General features: G+C 50.1%; 1 protein-coding gene across 1 annotated transcript; it reads right to left on the bottom strand.

The window, feature by feature from the left end:
• Positions 1-545: 545 nt before the first annotated feature.
• Positions 546-13,722, bottom strand: LOC111139560 (T-cell-interacting, activating receptor on myeloid cells protein 1-like). The gene is given in 12 exon segments (XM_022491874.1): positions 546-2,260; positions 3,564-3,601; positions 4,149-4,210; positions 4,640-4,667; positions 4,770-4,853; positions 5,259-5,303; positions 10,100-10,323; positions 10,325-10,394; positions 10,670-10,960; positions 11,089-11,124; positions 11,691-11,760; positions 13,671-13,722. Coding segments are annotated over 11 exon segments (1,083 nt in total). The 5' UTR covers positions 11,752-11,760; positions 13,671-13,722; the 3' UTR covers positions 546-2,116.
• Between the last annotated feature and the right edge of the window lie 4,429 nt (positions 13,723-18,151).

Genomic DNA, 18,151 nt, shown 5'->3' with positions numbered 1-18,151 from the left:
CCTCCCCAGCAGTGGTGCAGGTGCGTCCTCGTCTCGGACTCAGTGTGTGGAGGGCGCACATGAGGGTTTCAGCGTTTTGGTGTTCTGTTGCTGTAACAAACTTACCGCCAGTACGGTGGCTTCAGCCACACACCTTCACGATCTCGTAGTTTCTGGGGCCAGGAACCCAAGCACCGCAACCGGGATCCCCCGTGGGCTCCAGTCACCGTGTCAGCCAGGGCTGGGGTCTGATCTGAAAGTTCCGCCGGGGAAGATCGACTGCCGAGCTGCACTGCTGTCCTGACACGACCCACCCGGAGTCAGCACAGACTTCGCGGCTGAGGGTTCAGGGCCCACGAGACCTCCTCGCTGCAGACACGAGCCGCAGGCTCAGGTGTTCCCGAGGCACCTGCAGCTCTGAGCTGATGTCCTAAAGTCTGGAGGGTCCTGTACTCCTGTCAGGTGCATGAACTTGCTAGAACCACTCGAAGAATTCAAGAAAGCACTGTACTTATGATAATAGTTTTTATTATAAAGGATACTAATCAGGACCACCCAGTTGAAGAGACACACAGGGGAGAGTCTGGGAGAGCCCCCAAAGCGAAGCTTCCTATGTCCTCACGATGCATCACCAGCAGGCAAGCTCCCCGAATGTCCCCAGTTTTCATCAGGATTTCCTCTCACAGATGTGATTGATTGAATCATTGCCCACATGCCCAACTCTGTCTCCAGCCCCCTGTCATCCTCAGAGGTCAAGGCTGTGATTACAGGGTTGGTCTTCCTGGCATCACCAGCCCTCATCCTGGGTCACCTCACTGACATAAACCCGGGTGTGGTACGAAGCGCCCACTGCAAAGAACGAAGATGCTTCTGCCATGCGAGAGGTTCCACGCACGTCGCGTCAAGATTACCTCCCAAGAACCAAGGACAAAGACCAGCCCACTTCTTTATTATACAATGCAGGCCCACATGCGTGCTGGCAGGAGTCGGTTCCTCCCTGGCTAGAGACTCTTCTCGGTTCCTGGCCCAGGGGGCTTCTCCAAAACGGGGAGCTCACGTCATCGTGTGAGTGCACAATCCAAGAAGGCAGGAAGGAGCCTGCTGGCCAGGTGGTGGGTGTATCCTTTATCAACACGACTGCTGAAGTGACATCCCGTCTCCTTTGCTGTCTTCTGTCAGTTAGGAGCAAGTCTCCGAAACCAGGGGAGGGGATCACACAGGGGCACAGATACCAGGAGTGAGAATGATTGGCGGTCACAGGCCACAGTGGAGGCTCATCAAGCCCACAAACGTGTGTGGGGTCATGGAGGCAGTTCTGCGGAGAGAAGGGAGTGGGAGCAGAAGGGAGGCAGTCAAGAAAGGCACTGGGCACTTGTGAAGAAGGAAGCAGGAAGTGGGACAACCCCTCTGGGAGATTGTTCAGAAGTGTCTCATGGAATGAAGCACACACCTGTTCTTTGACCCAGCCGCCCCCGTGTGTATAATCCAGGGAAAGGCCTGCGTACGCACCTGTACGTACAAAGACGTAGCTAAGAGCGTTCGTGCAAGCTGACCCACAGAAGCCTCAGCCTGGAAACAACCCGAGCGTCCCACCAGAGAACCGATCAACAAACTGCGGCATGAACACACGGTGGAGTAATACTCATCAGTAAAAAGGGAAGGAGGTACAATGCGAGTAACTACATCCGGAATGAACCTCAGAAACAACGTCTTCGCGTGGAAGCAGCCCACGTGGAAGAATGCACGTGGTGTCGTGCGTGGTGTGAGTTCATGCGAGGAACGGGCCCAAGTCCTCCAAGGTGATGCACGTCAGAAAAAGGAATGATCTCGGGGGAAGGGTGGTTAGCCAGAGAGTGGCACAAAGAAGCCTTCTGGAGTGCTAGAAATACTGTTTTTATTTGGACGGTGGTTATACCCAAGGGGATAGGTAGCGATATCCCATATATATACATATCTTTTTACTTAGCAAAGTTTGTGCAGTTTTCTCTATGCAAATGATGCCTCTCATTTAAAAATAAATAAATTTTTAGAAGAAGGAAACAAGTCTTCATTGGAGATTTGAGGAAAGGGATTCCCATTCACCGAGTGCCTCAAGGGTCCTCTTTCCTTCGTCCGTCCCCTTGTTGGGGTCCCCTGGCTATGCCTTAAGGGTCGAGTACACACAGGCTTCCAGAGGCTGCTCCGCCTGGCTGGAGGGACCCTTGCTCAGGGCTCTGGTGTTCAGCTCAGCATAAGTCACTCCGTGGGGCTCCTCAGCTCTTGAGACCAGGGCTGCTCTATCCTGAAGGGAAGCAAGGAGAAGAGGAACCAAGTATTCCTGGGGAGGAGGTTGGTCGTGAAGATTTGGCATTTGCGACAGCAGTGTGGTAGACAGCTGGGTTAGAAAGAGCCTCCTGCTCTTCGAGTCTTGGTGCGTTCCCCTACCCTCTGGAAGGTTGGTGGGACCTACAGGCATGCTTGTGTCCAACAGGATAAGTGAAAAGGATGGGCTGTCCCGTGCCTTCGTGTCCAAGACTAGGTGACGAAAGACAGGACTTCCCTCTTGTTCCCACCTATTTTCAGGTCGCTCGCTCATGCTGACCGAGCCAGCTGCTGTGTTACGAGCTGTCCTGTGGAAAGGCCCATGTGGCCAGGGTGGTCTCTGGCGGAGAGCCAGTGAGGAACAGACCCCTGCCAGCCACCACCTGAGTGAGTGTGGAAACAAACCCTTTCTTACTGAAGCCTGAACCAGCCCTGGCCAACCCCTTGATCCCAGGCTGTGGGACCCAGTCTGAGCCACACCCAGATTCCCGACCTGTGGACCCCGCTGAGATGTAAGCGTTGTCCTCAGTCGCGTGTTTGGGCTGATTGGTTATTGAACCCATAGATAATCCGCATAAACAGCCGTCACAGAGAGCGTTAATATGAAATGTCCGGAATAGGTCCGTCCTTAGGGACAGAAAGCTAGTGGCGGTCAGGGGCTTGGGGGCAGGGGGGGGGCGGGCATGCAGAGTGTGCTTACAGGTGTTTCCTCTGGGGTGATGAGAATGTTCTGGAACTAGATAATGGTGATTCTTGCCCAACATCGTGAATACTCCAACAGTCACTAAATTGTACTGATTAAATGGTGAATTTTGTGTTATGTGCATTTTGCCACTATTTTTTAAAAATTGGAGTGTAAATGCCAAAAGCAAGGGCTACTCCAGGCTGTTCTACGTGGCCACTTCATGGTCGGCGGCTGCCGAATTTTCATAAATAGCTCACATATTTTCATAAAAAGCACCTTGTTCCTTTTGCCCAGATGAAGACACAGAGGCTCGGGGCGGGAAGGTCATCGGCCCAGGATTGAAACAGATAGTTTATAATAACAGCAGCGTCAACCCCATGTCATGCAGGGGAAATGTTCCCCAAAAGGACTCGTCATGGGATGGAGGTCCCCTGGCCAGAGAAGCCACAGAAGATTTCAGACCAGATTCTCCTGGACAGTAGAGCGAGGGTAGGGGTGGAGGAAAGCGGAGGCGAAAACCATTGACAAAGCCGGAGGGCGGGAGTGACAGAGAGCCTGGGACTACGGGTGGAACGGGAATGGCCCAGGGGAGACTTACCGAGGCCGGAGAGCTGCTCGTCATAGCTGCGGACGGATCTGAGGGGGAAACATGGTGCTGTTGCTTCATCCCAGGCTCTGGGGGTTAAGTCTGCACACACACACACACTCACACGCCCACTCACCACACATACCCTCATGTGCGCACACCTACACCCGTGTGTGCTCTCACACGCACGCACATGCATGTCCACACACGAACACTCAACGCACGCACGCACACTCGGTCATATGCACACAAACGTGCAAACCACACATGTACACGTGCAGCACACATACACAACCATACATGCCTACATACATGTATTCTCTCAATGCACATGTGTGTGCATGCACACCCACACACACACCCACATGCACACGAACGTGCAAGCCATACATGTACACATGCAGCACACTCATACGCACGCCTGCACATGCATGCTCTCGCACGTGTGCACACACGTGTTCACATGCACACAGGCATCCCTGCGTGCCCGCACGTGCACACTCGCATGCACGCTCAAATGCACACGCTTACGCGAGCACAGGCTGCACACATGGATGCACACAGCACACCTACAAGTACGCACACACGTGTACCCACCACCGCTTTCTTTCTCAGGCTGAGTACAAGTCCTCACTTCTTCAGGTCCCTCAGAGTGGGAGCTAAAGGAGAGAAACCGAGACGCATTGGAGGTAAAGGTAGTTGGAGTGGGACATGGGGATCATTGTGGGTAGGTGGAGGGAGATGCCAAGCAAGATCATGTGTAAACCAAAGTCCCCCCACTTCCTCCACACTCTGACCCCCCTCCGTGGTCCCCACGTTGTTCAGGTGCTCAGCCCAGTCTTGAGAGCTGAGGATGGGAAGTGGTTGGGGTCAGCGTGGTCCGTGAGGTAAGGACCCAAGGAAAGAATGCAGAGTGAGAAGTGGAGGGTGGTCGTAAGAAGAGAGGACATGGAGAGACACTTGGGAGGGTCGCTGGGGCTGGTTGGGGCCACATGAATTGTTGAGGGAAGAGAGAAGGTCTTGAGTAGTCAGGGCAGCAATAGAGGAAACGTTCAGTAGGGCTCATGGGATCCGCTGAGCAGCCCTACCGTTTGGTCACCTTCTCAGGAGCTGCCCCTGGGGACAAAAGAGAGACAGGATCAGCCCCATGGTGTTACTTCCCCATTCTGTTTCTCCCGTTTCCTCCCAAATATTTAGCTGTTGTTTTCCCGAACTCACCACACCGGGTGTATTTGCAGATGAGGAAGGCTCCAAGGAGGACGAGAAAGATAGAGATGACAATGAGGGTGATCCCAGGGGTCCCTGGGGAGAGGCGAGGGGTAAGAGGGCCCATGGTCTCCTGAGACACGTTCTGGTGCCTCAGTGTGTCTACCATTGATCAAGTTCCTACCACGCGCCAGAGAGCTCACTACATTATGTTCATACCTACAGGTCTCCTGGGAGAGAGACAGTGGTGCCCATTTTACAGATGCAGAGCATCAGAGGGTTAAAGTACCATTTCCAAAGTGGCCCAGCTACCGAGGAGGCAGAGCTGTGCCTGTGATCTCCCCACCTCGAAAGACCTTGCACTGAGCCACAGCCTTCAGGCTCCACCAGAAGACAGACATCCTCACGAATTTTCCCAAGGGTGGATGACTGGTGGCTTCACAAGGATGTCTCATCCTGCGGGTGGATGAGTGCATGTCCCGGGAAGCTCTGCTCTCTTACCTATTCCTGTTCCCACCGTCTTGGGACGCTTTGTTTCAGTTTTATCTAGAAGACAGAATTCTTGAGTCAAGCTTTCAATTTAAACAAATTTAAATAAAATTTCAAACTCTATACGTTATTTACAAAGGCATGCCCATGTAGTAAAAAAAATATATAAAACCATGCACAGAAATAACACGAACTTCAGGGCAGAAGGTTCTGGAAGGGGGAAAATCATGGGAATAATGTTGAGAAGGAAAGAGGACTGTCTTTTTTAGAATCTTTATTTGTGGAAAGAAAACAGTTTGGAACAAATACGACAAACTATAAACAAGTCTAACTCCGGGCTGTGGATATGGGACTATCTCTTATTTGATTGTTACTTCTATTAGGCAGTATTTTTCAGATTTCTCAAAAGAAAGGAAATTCTTATCAGGTCTCTTGCTGGGTCGTGGGAGGGTTTGCTGAGTTTTTGGTCTATCTAGGGAACAGAACAGAAAGAAAAGGCAAGTGTATTTGGAAGTGTCCGGACCCCACTCAGGAAACCCAAGACTCGCGGGTGGCGGGTGTGATAGTGAAATTTCTGTGTCAACTTGACTAGGCTACAGTACCCAGTTACTTGGTCAAATACCCGTCTGGACCGGTTGCCAGGAAGGTGACCCCAGAAACTAATATAATGCTGCATGTTCACTACACTGGAGTTAAAATAAAAGAAATGCAATCTTAACTAAAATGCATTTTTAGAAACAGACGTAATTAACACTTAAGTCAGGAGAGTGTAAGTAGAGCAGATTACTCCCCATAATATGGGTGGGCCTCATCCAATCAGTTGAAAGTCCGAAGAGAAAGACCGATCTCCTTTGAGGGTGAAGGAATTCTGCTTCCAGCTGCCCCCAGACTCAACATCAGCTCTCTCCCATGTGTCTACCCTGCCGGCCACAGGAGTTGCCTGGGGTCGCACAGCTAGTGAGTAGCAGAGCCAGGGGTGGGACTCCCGCTAATGTGATGATACTCACCACGTTGCTCTTCATTGACTTCACCATCCACAGCTGTGCTAGCTGCGAGTGGACCAAAGCAGAAGCAGCACATCCCTGAGACCATCTGAAGACCCCACCTCCTCCCCCAGCCTTGTGCTCCAAAGAAGGCAGCAGGCCTGGGATGTGTGCTCACTCCGGGCCACAGTGTCCTCTGTTCCGGGTGGTATCCCCCGCAGCTCTTCACCTCTGTCCTACGGAGCCACACCGTCAGGACAGTTGGACTCAACCCCCTCCTGTCTACTCACTCTCTCCTCCTGCCCCTGCCAGCTGCCTTCTGCTCTCTCCAAACCAGAGACATCACTGATCTCATTCCAGCTTCAGAGATGGTGAGTAAACCCCACAAACCATCAGGACCCTAGGGTCTGGCTCTGAAGAAATCGCTGGGAAACTGGAGACAAACCATAGTTTGGAATAAAAGGGAAAAAAAACCTAGAACACCACAAGTGACTTTGAAGGAAGGCAACAATGCCAGTATTCTGGTAGGTGGTTTCTGGAAAAACTGCTGGTCTGGGGCACATAGTTTAAGTAATCAGAGGCTTCAGGAATTGGAGGAGAGTGTGGTCTCCACCCTCAAAATCCCTGCAGGCACTCTGGAGTCTAGCTGGAGATCAGACAGAGGGTCTGGAGCAGGGTTGCTCGACTTGGGCGCCATCAATTTTCAGGGGCTCTTGGTGGAGAGGGGTCCTGGGCATCCCGGGATGTTTTGCGGCTTCCACGGTCTCAACCTCCTAGATGCGGGGAGCATGCTCTATCCCCCATCCCCAGCGGTGACCACCAGAAATGCCAAAAGGGCTCATGAAAGGCTCTGGCGAATCCCAGAGGGAAACTCTTGGGCCCCATTTGCAGTAATCTGTCCCTGCACCTGCATCCAGTCATCTCCGTGCCAAACACCCCGCTCCCCACCCTCCTGTCTTCCTCAGCCTGTTGCCCTTGGCGACGATTGTCAGGGTTTGAATGGGGGCTGAAGGAACAGGAAAGGGTGGCGAGTGGGCGTGATGACAGCATCCTGGGTCCCTCCCGGTGAGCCGCTCTGTCGCTCACGTACTCGGGCTGGGCAGCCTGTGGATGACCATCACGCAAGAAACTCAGAGGAGCAAGAAGAGAACAAAAAAAGTGATTCACCAGTCGTTGAATACCCCAAAATTATTTAAAATTTCTGCCTTCTGCAGAGAGCAGGTCCAGCCTACCATATTTTTCTTCCGGTTTTGTCTCTTTGAGTGTTGTGTCTTGAAAAGACCATCTCCTCTGTGCTTAGCCTTGTCACATGCGACAGAGCTGAGTTAGAGACACAGACGGGCACCGTTGGCCTTTTTAGACCCTGGAAGACCTCAGGAGGTCATGCAATTCTCCACTGATATTTGTGAGTCATTGTAACGGTGAAGATACTTGTCGTCAGCTTTTGCGGGGTACACACATTCTCTGCTTCCTGGCAAGTCTCCCACTAGGAGTGCGGCTCTGAGCAGAGCTATTCTGGCGTGCAGAGAGAGAAATTCTGGGCGTTCATAATGACCGTAACGGGAAAGACTTAGATGACACTTGCCGTCCAACAGACGGAGTTTAGGAAGGAGTTAGGTAAATTAACTCCTCAAAACCTCATCCCTGAGGCCCTTGTGTACGTGCTACTATCAATCCCATTCAACAGGGACAGAAGCTGAGGCAGAGGATAAGTAATCTGTAGGCAGATAGCTTGTTAACGAGCTAAAATCCAAAGGCTTGTAATTATTTGCAAAACAAGAGGGGGTCCACAGCCTTCCAGACAGGGGGGCCATCTACCCAAGTGGCAGGTGCTGTCCCTGGTAAAGTGGCTGTGGTTGTTAGACTGGTCTTCCCTTTCTCCCGATTACCTGACTTCTCTCTGGGGGGGAATGTCCTTCACATTGACCTAGAAGACAACAGAGTAGCTGGGTCTTAGATGCAGGGAAGGGGTCCCTAGGCACGTGGAATTCCCTGCCTGGGCTCCGAGGCCTGACCCTGGGGTAGAGAGAAAACTCCTTCACCTGCCGCTGCCCGTGGTCTCCAGATCAGCATCGGGACCTTGGAATTTTCTTGCTCTGTCCAGGGCTCTGTAATTCTGTAGCAAACAGCTTTGCTGAGCAGACACTCACCCTCATTAGCCATCTTAGTCCCTTTGGACCGCTCTAATGGCATGCCACAGGCTGGGAGCGGGGCAGGTGAATGAGAGACATCTTTCTCTCACAGATCTGGAGACTAGAAGTCTGAGATCAGGGTGCCAGCATGGTCCACGGGTGGGAGCGGGGCTCTTCTGGGTGGCAGAAGGGGACAAGGGAGCTTCTGGGGTCTCCTTTAATAAGGGCACTAGACCCATCATGAGGGCTCCACACTTATGACCTAAACAGCTCCCAAAGGCCCTGCCTCCAGTGCTGTCCCGTTAGGGGTTAGGATTTCAACATGAAACTGTGGAACACACAACTCTTGTGTTCACTGCCCTGTGCTGATATGACTGGTCATCCTTTCAGGACTAGGGAGCTCAGCCCCCATCCAGGAGGAAGCCTGGTTCCTAATGGTCTCTCTTTCTCCCCTCGTCCTGGACAAACTCAGTCATCAAAAATAGTCCTCATGCACAAGGGTCAGGAATCATCCGTCTCCTGAACAAACCAGCAGAATCCTTGTGCACTGTCGGTCGCAATGTAGAACCGTGTGGCCACTCAGAAAAACAGTATGATGGTGGGTCCCCAATGAAGGGAGAACCATCCTATGATCCAGCAATCCCATTTCTGCATATACATCTGGAAGAACTGATAGCCACTTGGTGGCCAGGAGGTGACAGGCCAGTAGCCAAATAGGTGGAAAGGACCCAAATGTCCATCAGCTGATGACGAGGTAAGTGAAATGTGGCCTGTCCCTAAAATGGGATGTTCTCAGCCTCAATAAGGAAGGAAATCTAGCTACATGCTACGGTATGGGTGAGCCTTGAGAATGTATTTTGGAGTGAGAAAGGCCAATCCCAGAAAGACAAGCAGCATATGGTCCCAGTGATGGATTAGTCAGATGCATTGAGACAATGTAGGATGGTGGGAGCCAGGAGCTGGGGGCCGGTGGGTACAGAGAGGCTGTCTGATGGGGACAGAGTTTCAGTTCTGCAAGACGAAAGGCTTTCTGGAGGCAGCTGGTGTAGGTGCACTACTACTGAGCTGTGCACTTGAAAATAAGGTGGTAACTGTTACATTATACACTTTTGCCATAACTTGTAAAAAATCAGGCGTCTTGAAAGAAAGGGCTTGGCAGGAAGAGAAAAGCTCGACTCAGCTAAGCTAAAAGGCAGGAGTGCTGGAGTCCCAATGAAAATGGAACACAGATCTTCCTGGAGTCTGCGAGTCCTTCTCAAGAAGATGCTCCTGGGCTCTGTTATTCTCTCCCTCCTCCTCTGCCTTTTTGCTAGAATCTCCACCCACATAACCCCAGGAGGTGTCATTCACACTTTAGTCTAAATGAATTGTGCCCTGCCCAGGAGATGTGTGATGGTTTTGTGGCTACATCTTATTTGCGTAGGGGGGGTCAGTTACTGCAGATCTCCCCTCACCCCGAAGGCTGCTCCCCCTCACCCAGAGCACATGTGGCCACCTACAGTGGGAAGCCCCCACCCAGCCTCCTCTTATGTGATTCTCCACCTTCTGTGCTCTGTCTTGGCAGAAGATCCTCTATACTGTTCTGCAGAATCCCGGCCCTCCCTTGGTTCTTCCTCAAGATTTCTCCAAGCTGCGGAGTCTCGTGGAGACAGACTGTGTCCACACCGCACTCCCTCAGGTCCCAGCATCTCAGCGGCAGGTAATCCAGGTACGGTCCACCCGGCAGTACAAACCTCACCTGTCACCCGGATCTCCAGATGATTGCTGGGCTTGGAGGCCCAGAAAGGAGCGCTGGTCTGGAAGTACACACAGCTGTAGTTCCCGGTGTCACCAGCTGTCGCATTCTGGAGGGAGAAGTCCGTCTCCTTCTCTACTGGACCCTGGAGCTGAACGGGCCCTGCTGCTCCCGCCTTCAGTAGAGCAAACATTATAGTCTCGTAAACATTGGCTGCCGTCTGGCATCAGGGTCACGGTGTCTCCTGCGGTCACCTCACCCCTTTGGTGGGCTTGCAGGGAAGGTTTAGGAAAATTTCCTGGAAGAGAAGGAGGGCTCCAAGGTCATGGGGAGAAGCCCTGCATCCCCCACCTACCCTTGTTCTCCCGGCAGGGGCTCCCGCCACGTGGGGGAAGTGACAGATCCCTGGTCTCACCCTCCTTCCACTCTGACAGCGGGAAGGCGATTTCCCTTTCAAGCCCTGGCTCTTTCTGTTCTGTGTCTCTCCGTCTCGCCTTGCCCCCTCCCTCCCTCGGTTCCTCCCCTACACCTGTCCCTGCAAGACCCTGTGTCCCTCCGAGGCACCCTCCTCACCTGTCACCAGTAGTAGGAGGACGTCACTGGGCTGTGAACGTGTGCTCGGGGCCCCCCGTCTGTAGTACTCACAGGTGTACTTTCCAGCATTGCTGAATTGTAGGTCAGTGAGGTGAAATTCAGCCGGCCCATCTGTGGAAATCCATGATTGCCCAGACTCCAAAGGAACTTTTCCCTTGCTGAGAACAAAGTTGGCATTCTTGGTAGAAGTCTGGCATTGCAGCGTCACGTTACTCCAGTGAGGCATCACCGAGCTGGGCCAGGCCCTGAGGGAGGGCTTGGGAAGGGACTCTGGAAGGAAGCAGAGATCAGGATGGGGTTTGGTGCCCTTGTCTGCTCCCGAGAAACCCCTTGAAGGAAAGAGAAGATACGGGGAGTTTGGAGTGAAGGAGAAGGAGGATCTGTCTGAGGGATCTCACCGTTGGTCCCCCTGCTTCCTTGGCCAGCACACAGCCCTGCAAGAGAACCGTCCATGAGACACGAGCACTCTCCCGGAGCCCGTCCCGCGGGGCCTCCCGGGGGCTGCCGCTGAGAAGGGACCCCTGTCATCACACTCAGCAGCGGTCCCAGCCTCCTGCCAGAGAACCCATCTAGCATGAGTGCTGGTTTGCCCTTAGGTTAATTTCCTGGGGCTGCTGGCGTCTCAAGTTGTCACAAGTTTAGTGGCTTGTGAAAACATGGATTTCTCATCTTGCTGTTCCATGGGTTAGGAAAGCCAACAACACAGGTCCCACTGGCTCCAACCACTTCAGGGCTGCATTCCTTCTGGGGGTTCTAGATGACAACCCATTTCCTGGCCTTCTCCAGCTTCTAGAGATGCCCACACCTCTTGGTGGCGCCCTCTGCCTCTGCCTCTACAAGTAGCAGTGGTTGGTGCATTGACACCCTCTTCTGCCTCTTTCCCTGCTCTAGGGACCCTGTGGTTACACTGTGACCACCCAGATAATCCGGAAGAAGCCTCCTCCTTTAAGACCAGCTGATAAGCAACTTCAGTTCCACCCGCCACCTTGCATTTCCTTACGTGGTAAGTTCCAGAAATGATGAGTTCTCAAATTTCTCTCTGAACGCAGCAGCATAACCATCTGAGTCAACTGAGGGTGGGGGAAAGGGGTGGTTAGATCCCTGCCCTATGAGAAGGGACAACTAGCTGCTGAGAACTCAGTCCTTTGTGTGGAGAAGCTTCTGTCTGCCCCTGGGGAATGGCCTAAATGCATTCCTGATGTTAGGTTTGGCCATGAGTCCTCTCTTTGGTGCCCCAGAGTCAATCTCAAAAATCTAAGATTGGTATTACCTGGAAGGGTGGGGTGCATGTCCCCACCTTTCCCCTCTGGTGGCCTTACTTTCAGATCTAGACCAAACTGATCCTAAGTGAGATCATACAGTATTTGTCTTTCCCTGCCTGCCTTGTTTCACTTCAGGCCACACCCTCAAGGTCCATCCATGTTGTCACAAATGGCAGGATTTCCTTCCTCCTCATGGCTGAATAATATCCCATTTTACATACAGACCACATCTTCTGTAACCGTCTGTCCGTGGATGGACACTGAGGTCATTTCCATGTCTTGGCTGCTGTGAATAACGCTGCAGTGAACATGGGGACAGACCTCCCTTCAATTTCCTCTTTCCATTTCCTTTAGATATATAACCCCAAAGTGGGGCTGATGATCATATGGCAGTTCTACTTTTAGCTTTTTAAAAAATTATTATTAGAAAGAGAGAGACAGCATGAGCACATAGGGGAGGGGCAGAGGGAGAGAGAGAATCCAAAGCAAGCTCTGCGCTCAGTGAGGACCTGACCTGGGGCTCAGTCTCATGACCCTGGGATCATGACCTGAGCCAAAATCACAAGTCAGGTCCCCAACCAACTGAGCCACCCAGGCACCCCCACTTTGAACTTTTTGAGGAACCTCCATACTGTCTTCTGCAGGGGCTGCACCAGTTTTCATCCCCACCACCAGTGCACGCGTCCCTATTCCCCACTTCCTTACCAACATGTCTTGTCTCATGGCTTCTTGGTGAGAGCCATCCTGACAGGTGTTGGATGGTAAGTAACAAAGACCACGCAAACCACAGAGCCTGTCTATGAGGCCCTCTACAGGAGAAGGTTGCCAGCACCCACTAAGATCACTGGATCCACGGTTCATTTACTTTCTTGAGGTTTTTCTAATCATGACTTCGTTCATCCACCCTCCGGACATTTCCACCCCCATGTCCCCAAAATAGGACCTTTTTGGTTCCTTCATATGGACCAGTGGAAAACTATGGTCTTTGGCACTGTGCAGACCAGAATTTGAATTCACCTTCTCTGCTTAGAACAAGAGTGACCCTGGCACATACGTCAGCTGTGACTATCAGATTCCTTGAATGCAGTATGGTCAAGAGAACTATTTGGGAGACTTTTTCTAAGAGATGGAAGGTGACTTCAGGTCATACAATGACGGGAGAGGAAGGGTCACTGAGCCTGTGTGAGAAAGTCTCTCTTCTCTGTTCTTGGTTCTCTCTCGGATCCCATGGAAGAATATCACAGCCGGCTGCTTGCTGGAAGCTGGCTTCCCGGAATCACTGCCTCCTCTCAGAAACAGGACCCGGGAAACCATGGACCAGAGGTGGTCAGGGTCCGTTTTTGATGAGGGACACTGATTTTCCACTAACAGAAGTATTTTACAGGTTTTCTTTTAAAATAGAGTTGAGTACAAAAATAATAATATAAAAACCTGGGAAATTTGAAGAGGAAGATCACGTGGGAAAGAATACAGCGGTCACGTACATAGAGGAAAATGTCATGGGGGAAGTTCAGGGATGACTGAGTTTGGAGAAATGGGAGAATGTGTGTAAAGCACCCAACACCCCCCCTTGCACCTAATTTGCATTCAGGGAATGGAAGGTTCTAGTCTGTGTTTATTCACCCCACACCATTACCCACCCCACAAGCCCCACCAACTCCAGCTGCTACTGCAGCCCAGCCCTACCCCTCCAGTAGCCGCCCTCCCGGACGACATACCAGTGCAGAGCAGAGCCAGCAGCTGGGGCATCATGGCGGCACCCACAAGCCTCTTCCAAGGATCTTCCGTCAGTCTTTTTGTCGGTGAGAAGCCAAGATGTTGTCTTGACTCCAGGACGTACAGGAACAGCTTTGCCCCTGGTGTTTCAATCCTCCACTCTGCACACCCCGTTTCTGTCTTCTAGGCTCTATCCGGAAATGACTGTTGCAACACGCTCTCAAGCCACTTCCCACAGGTTTGACACACTGAGTCCTCCCAACAGCACAGAAGTCAGTCACCCACTTCTAGGGCATAGCCATGAATATGCAAAACATGGGAGATGGGGCCGGTGGGACCCCAATCACCATCATCCCCTTCTGCACAGTGACAGCAAATACCTGGGCTCCCAGGGATCCAGAGTAAGAACCACATTTCTCTCGGGGCCCTGGGTGGCTGAGTGAGTTGGGCATCTCACTCTTGGGTGCAGCTCAGGTTGTGATCTCAGGGTTGTGAGATGGAGCCCTGTGTTGGGCTCTGCACTCAGTGGGGAGTCTGATTCTCTCTCTCCCTCTTCCTCTGCCCACCCCTTCAAATAAATCTTAAAAAAAAAAAAAAAAAACAATAATTCTCTCCCTCAGGAAACCGGGGGCCCTTTTGGTCACAGGATGTGAGCGAAGTGACGTGCACAACTTCTGGGTAATGTCCCAGGGACGCTGAGGGCAGGAATGGGGTCAGAGCTGAGGGCAAAGAGGTGGGAAGTCATAGGGCATCAGGGAGCGGTGGGGATCCAGGAGAATGTGGCAACAGGCCCTATAAAAAGAAGGTAAGACAGAAGAACCCTCACTGGCAGGCAGCATGGCAAAAAAGGAAATTGAAGAAGAGAAATGTCTGCGGTGGTTTGTAAGTGGTTTGTCGTGGGGACACGATGGGAACTATCTCCTCCGTGAAATCTCTTCTGGAAATCCCCTGTCATTAGATCTCGGGTGGAAGGAGGCTCTTCAGGAGAACTCGAGGAGCTGTGTTCTGCATCTGGTGGAGGTGTAGACAGTGAGAGACAACCCAGACAGTGGACCCAGGCGACGGGCAGGGGCTGATGTGCACGTGGAAAAATCTAGAAGGTAAATCTAGTTTATTTAAAGTGTTTTTCTCTGAGTAGTAGAATCGTGCTCGATATTTTTTTGTTCCTTTTGCTTATATGTGCTTTATAAATTGGCTGAAACTGATAAGTTAATTTTACCCTTTTAGATGTTATTGAAATTTAAGCCTTTAGAAATTTTAAGTGAGGTGCTGTGGGATGAAAAAACTCTAAGTTTAAAAAAGAAGTGAATTCTTGTAAAGCTTAGAATCTGGGACTGCTGAATTTAGGGACAGATACAAGAACTTCCACAGAACCATGCAGATGGGGCAGACATATCTCTTCCCAAAACCTCACTGAAAGACATTAAAGGGCTTCATTAGGAGGGCAAAAGCTAAGAAGGAAGAAAGGGAATGAGGAAGGAGCAAATGTAGGACAAGAAATGTTGATACAGGGGGACGCCTGGGTGGCTCAGTTGGTTAAGCAGCTGCCTTCGGCTCAGGTCATGATCCCAGTGTCCTGGGATCGAGTCCCACATCGGGCTCCTTGCTCATCAGGGAGCCTGCTTCTCCCTCTGCCTCTGCCTGCCATTCTGTCTGCCTGTGCTTGCTCTCTCTCCCTCTCTCTCTCTCTGACAAATAAATAAAATCTTAAAAAAAAAAAAAAGAAATGTTGATACAATTACAGGAACTGGAAAAGAAGCAGGTGCATGTCTTCCGTGGGGCACCAGAAAGCAAAGTCACAACCCCTGACTCTGGGGCTTCACTACAGCTCAAAAAACGGAATTAACTTAATCACCGTCTAGCAATTCCACTTCTGAGCGTATATTCAGAAGGATTGAAAGTAGAGTCTTAAAGAGATACTTCTCCATCCGTTCGCAGTAGATGAGGTAGAGACAACCCAAGTATCCATTGACGAATAAACGGACAAACAAAATGTGGTCCATACACACAATGGAATATTATTCAGCCTCTGGAAGGAAAGGCATTCTGACACCTGCCACAATGGGGGTGACCCTCAAGGACATTATGTTCAACAAAATGAGTCAGACACAAAAAGACAAATACCGTACGAGTCCCTTCAATGAGGTCCATAGAGCAGTCAGACTCATAGAGACAGAAGATGGACGGTGGAACCGGGGGTTGTGGGAGGGGAGGAGGAGGCGTGATTTGATGGGCACAGAGTTCTAGCTGTGCAGCTCGAGGAGATCTGTGGACGGTGGTGGTGGCTGCCCAACGGGGTAAATGTACTTAGCGTCATGGACCCATGCATTTAAACATGGCTGAGATGGTGCACGTTCTGTGTAGTTTTTTTTTTTTTTTTAAGATTTATTTATTTATTTATTTATTTATTTGACAGAGAGAGAGAGAGAGAGAGAGATCACAAGTAGGCAGAGCGGCAGGCAGAGATAGAGGGAGAAGCAGGCTCCCCGATGAGCAGGGTGCCTGATATGGGGCTTGATCCCAAGACCCTGGGATCATGACCTGAGCTGAAGGCAGATGCTTAACCCACTGAGCCACCCAGGCGCCCTCATGTTATGTGTAGTTTACAGCAGTGTTTAAAAAGGAAAATTTCCAGGAGCCTGGCTGGCTTAGTGGGTTAAACGTCTGCCTTCAGCTCAGATCATGATCTCAGGGTCCTGGGATCGAGTCCTGTATTGGGCTCCCTGCTCAGTGGAGAGCCTGCTTCTCCCTCTCCCTCTGCCTCTCCCCTGCTCATGTGTTCAGGCGTACTTGCTCTCTCAAATTATTTAAAAAAAAAAAAAGAATCTTAAAAAAAAAAGAAAAAAAATGGACTTGCACCAGGTTATGGTTGCCTTTCGGGGTAGAGGGGAAATGGATCAGGGCCGTGCTTATGCCTGATAGAAGATTTTGTTGCTTTGGCTATTTTGGGGTCTTTGTGGTTCCATTTAAATTTTAGTATTATTTGTTCTGGTTCTGTGAAAAATGCTTTGATATTTTGATAGGGATCACGTTGAGTCTGTAGATTGCTTTGGGTACTATGAGCATTTTATCAATATCAATTCTTGTCATCCACAAGCGTGGAATGCCTTTCCGTTCCTTCAATTTCTTTCATCATTGTTTTACAGTTTTCCGTGTACAGGACTTTCACCTCCTTGGTTAAATTTATTCCTAGGTATTTTATTCTTTCTGGCGCAATTCTGATTGGATTGCTTTCTTAGTTTTCTCTTTCTGCTACTTCATTATTAATGTATATAGAAATGCTACCAATCTCTGGATGTTAATTTTATATCCTGCAACTTTTCTGAATTCATTTATTCCTTCTAGTAGGTTTGGTGGGTTTTTTAAAGAAATTTTTAAAAAGATTTCATTTATTTATTTGACAGAGAGAGATCACAAGTAGGCAGAGAGAGGGGAAGCAGGCTCCCTGCTGAGCAGAGAGCCCGATGCGGGACTCGATCCCAGGACCCTGAGACCATGACCTGAGCTGAAGATAGAGGCTTAACCCACTGAGCCACCCAGGCGCCCAAGTTTGGTGGGTTTTTTTGTTTTGTTTTGTTTTGTTTTGTTTTTGTTTTTGTTTTTGTTTTTGGTGGAGTCTTTAGGGTTTTCTATGTGCAATATCATGTCATCTGCAAATAGTGAAAATATTACTTCTTTCTTACCAGTTTGATGTCTCTTACTTCTTTTTCTTGTCTGATTGCTGTAGCTAGGACTTCTAGGACAATTTGAATAAAAGTGGTGGGAATGGACATCCTTGTCTTGTTCCTTATCTAAGAGACCTGAATCCATAAAAATCTTAGGAAACAACACAGACAGTAATTTCCCTGACATCAGTCATAGCAGCATCTTTCTAGATATGCCTCCTAAGGCAAAAGGTAAAAGGCTAAAATAAACTATGGAGACTACATCAAAACAAAGAGTTTTTGCACAGCAAAGGAAACCATCAACAAGACAGAAAAGCAACCTACTAAATGGGAGAAAATATTTGCAAATGATATATCTGATAAGAAGTTAATACTCAAAGTATATGAAGAACTTATACAACCCAACACCAGAAAAAAACACAAACAATCCAATTAAAAAATGGACAGATGATCTGAATCGATGTTCTTCCAAAGAAGATATACCAGTGGCCAACCCACACATGAAAAGACGAGCAGCATCAACATCAGTAGGGAAATGCAAACCAAAACCACGATGAGGTACCTGTCTGAATGGTTACAATTAAAAAAAATGTTTTTATCTCCTCTCCCTCATATCAGGGAGGTGACTCTTAATCTCACAAAACAAACTAAGGGTTGATGGGGGGGAGGGGGGTTAGGAGAGGGGGGGTAGGGTTATGGACATTGGGGAGGGTATGTGCTATGGTGAGTGCTGTGAAGTGTGTAAACCTGGCGATTCACAGACCTGTACCCCTGGGGATAAAAATATATTATATGTTTATAAAAAATAAAAAATAAAT

Source organism: Enhydra lutris, unplaced genomic scaffold (genome assembly GCF_002288905.1).
Source record: "Enhydra lutris kenyoni isolate GAN:26980312 unplaced genomic scaffold, ASM228890v2 scaffoldscaffold111, whole genome shotgun sequence".
NCBI classification, from domain to species: Eukaryota; Metazoa; Chordata; class Mammalia; order Carnivora; family Mustelidae; genus Enhydra; species Enhydra lutris.
This window is presented reverse-complemented; position numbering and strand designations above follow the sequence as displayed.